Consider the following 2,133-nt stretch of genomic DNA (forward strand, 5'->3'; position numbering starts at 1 on the left):
GCTTCGGACGCCCCGTTTGTAAATTCCACAGAGCGTGCTCTAGAGGAATAGTGGCCTTAGAGGGACAAGATTCCAACTCCATGCAAGCAGAGTATTTTTGAGATACTGACAACCGAAAAAAAAATTAGTTGTAATTCGTTTAGTGAAGGGTAATGGAAGGCATTATGACACGTTCTGGGGAGAAAATCCGTGAAGCTTTAAAACGAATTGTTTTTGTGGTATAATATTTAGTTTCTTCACCATTGCACATGTGAGACGTGAACATTTACTCTGTGTCAGGGATTTTGTAAACAACGCTCAGGTTGGCCCTGACAGACTGGGTCGGAATAGCCCGCCTCCTAATTCTTGTAACTTTTATCGGGGGACGTAAAATATTCATATTTACAAATGTATGTATAATGAGGCATGAGTTTACCAATGACCGCAGAGAGGTCCTTTTGTAGCCGGGCTTAATTCAATTCTCAAAATACTTGTCATTTTGATGCCACTTTGAGCTATGAAGATGTCTCACCATTCCTATGAACCGACTGTTCTTCACTCTTCTTCTTTATTTCTATTTCTATATTTTTCCATTGTTATTCTTTATTTCTCGTGATTAGCTTGCTAGATCACGAGGATATCTGTTTTAATATCATCATCATCATCATCATCATCATCATCATCATCATCATCATCATCATCATCATCATCATCATCATCATCATCACCAACGTTTCTTTGCGCTAGTTCCCAAGTTCAGTTGTCTGTTAATTCTTGTCCGAAGAATGCAGTGTCCAGAGACCAAAATGCAATATGCAAAAGACAAGCTGCATGATGATAGGTCAGTTTTGGGGAAATCAACACACACACACAAACACACACACACACACACACACACACACACACACACACACACACACACACATACACACACACACACACACACCCGCACACACACCCTACGAGGACCTTCAAGTCATTTATTCTTTTCCTAGACAAGAATGACCTCTTTTCCTTCACAGATCCAAGAGTCTTGGCTATCTGAAGACCCACGATAGTCTTCTGCTAGGTACAAAGAGTCATGTCTTAGATCAAACAACTTTTCCAAGGGGGCTGTGAATGATCCCCACCTTCCATCATTATATTGTTTGTCTATGGGTCTTACTTTTTCTGTTCGTAAGTTTTACAGCCTTCTGAATAATTATAGTTTGGGGCACAGCACACCGTCAGCTCAGTTGGGATAATGCTGGAATATGGAGTCAGTTGCCCCAATTGAATCCCCAATGTGGGTGTTCTAAACTTGGGTTGTTGGTTTTTTTGGTTTTTTGTTGGTGGTTTTTTTTTGGGGGGGTTTGTTGTTGCGCATTTGCCGAACACTGGCGTACCAAAACATTAGGCGTTAAAACTTTCTCATTTGCATATAAGCTTAGGTTTCTCTATCTATTTGGCTCGGATCTATTGGTAAAGGGTGTTACACGCGGAGGTCCCGCCTTTTAGACAACTCAACATTGTTGAATGTAGTGTTTAACAGATACACTGACAATGACAATTCATATATTTCTATTGTTCTATTTTAGTGCTCCCAATGCAAAAGTACGAAATCTATGCATTCAAAATTGTATTCACAAAGAAATTCTAACATCTTTAACATATAAACATCTCCAGCATAATTTTAAAAAAATTATAAACGAAATCATTTTTATTCTTTTATCAGTTCACCATCTCAAATGATTTCACATTAATGTGGCAGGTCGTTCAGCCACATATTTCTTTATCCTCTCGTTCTGGCCAACTGTTTCAGTGAGGGTCTTGACCAGCGGGAAGTTATCCAGAGGACAGACAAGATCCACCAGGGCGCCGGTGATGAAGTCATACACTGCGATGTCTGCCAAACTCAGCTGAAACATAAGTGATATTATAGGGATTGGTTACTCTGTTTATTATTTTGAACACGTTGTCATTGTAGAAGAAAGTAGACTAATAATATGCAGCAATTGGTCACTTTTACATAAATGCTTGAGGAAAAAGTTAACAGATTTTGTGGTTGTTATGCCTTTTGTCTCTGTACGGACAACGATCAACTCAGCCCATATTATGAATCAGACGTCTGTGGAGAACTGGTAATGTTCTATATTGTTTCACCCCCCCCCCCCC

General features: G+C 39.6%; 1 protein-coding gene across 1 annotated transcript in view; it reads right to left on the reverse strand.

The window, feature by feature from the left end:
- Window positions 1-1,534: 1,534 nt before the first annotated feature.
- The window catches only part of LOC101858292 (probable glutathione S-transferase 7), a gene marked incomplete at its 5' end in the record, with an annotated part of 8,289 nt that continues 7,690 nt past the window's right edge, over window positions 1,535-2,133 (reverse strand). Inside the window, 1 exon segment of the mRNA XM_005104501.3 lies at window positions 1,535-1,877. Coding sequence (XP_005104558.2) covers window positions 1,713-1,877 — 165 coding nt within the window.

Source organism: Aplysia californica, unplaced genomic scaffold, assembly GCF_000002075.1.
Source record: "Aplysia californica isolate F4 #8 unplaced genomic scaffold, AplCal3.0 scaffold00422, whole genome shotgun sequence".
NCBI classification, from domain to species: domain Eukaryota; kingdom Metazoa; phylum Mollusca; class Gastropoda; order Aplysiida; family Aplysiidae; genus Aplysia; species Aplysia californica.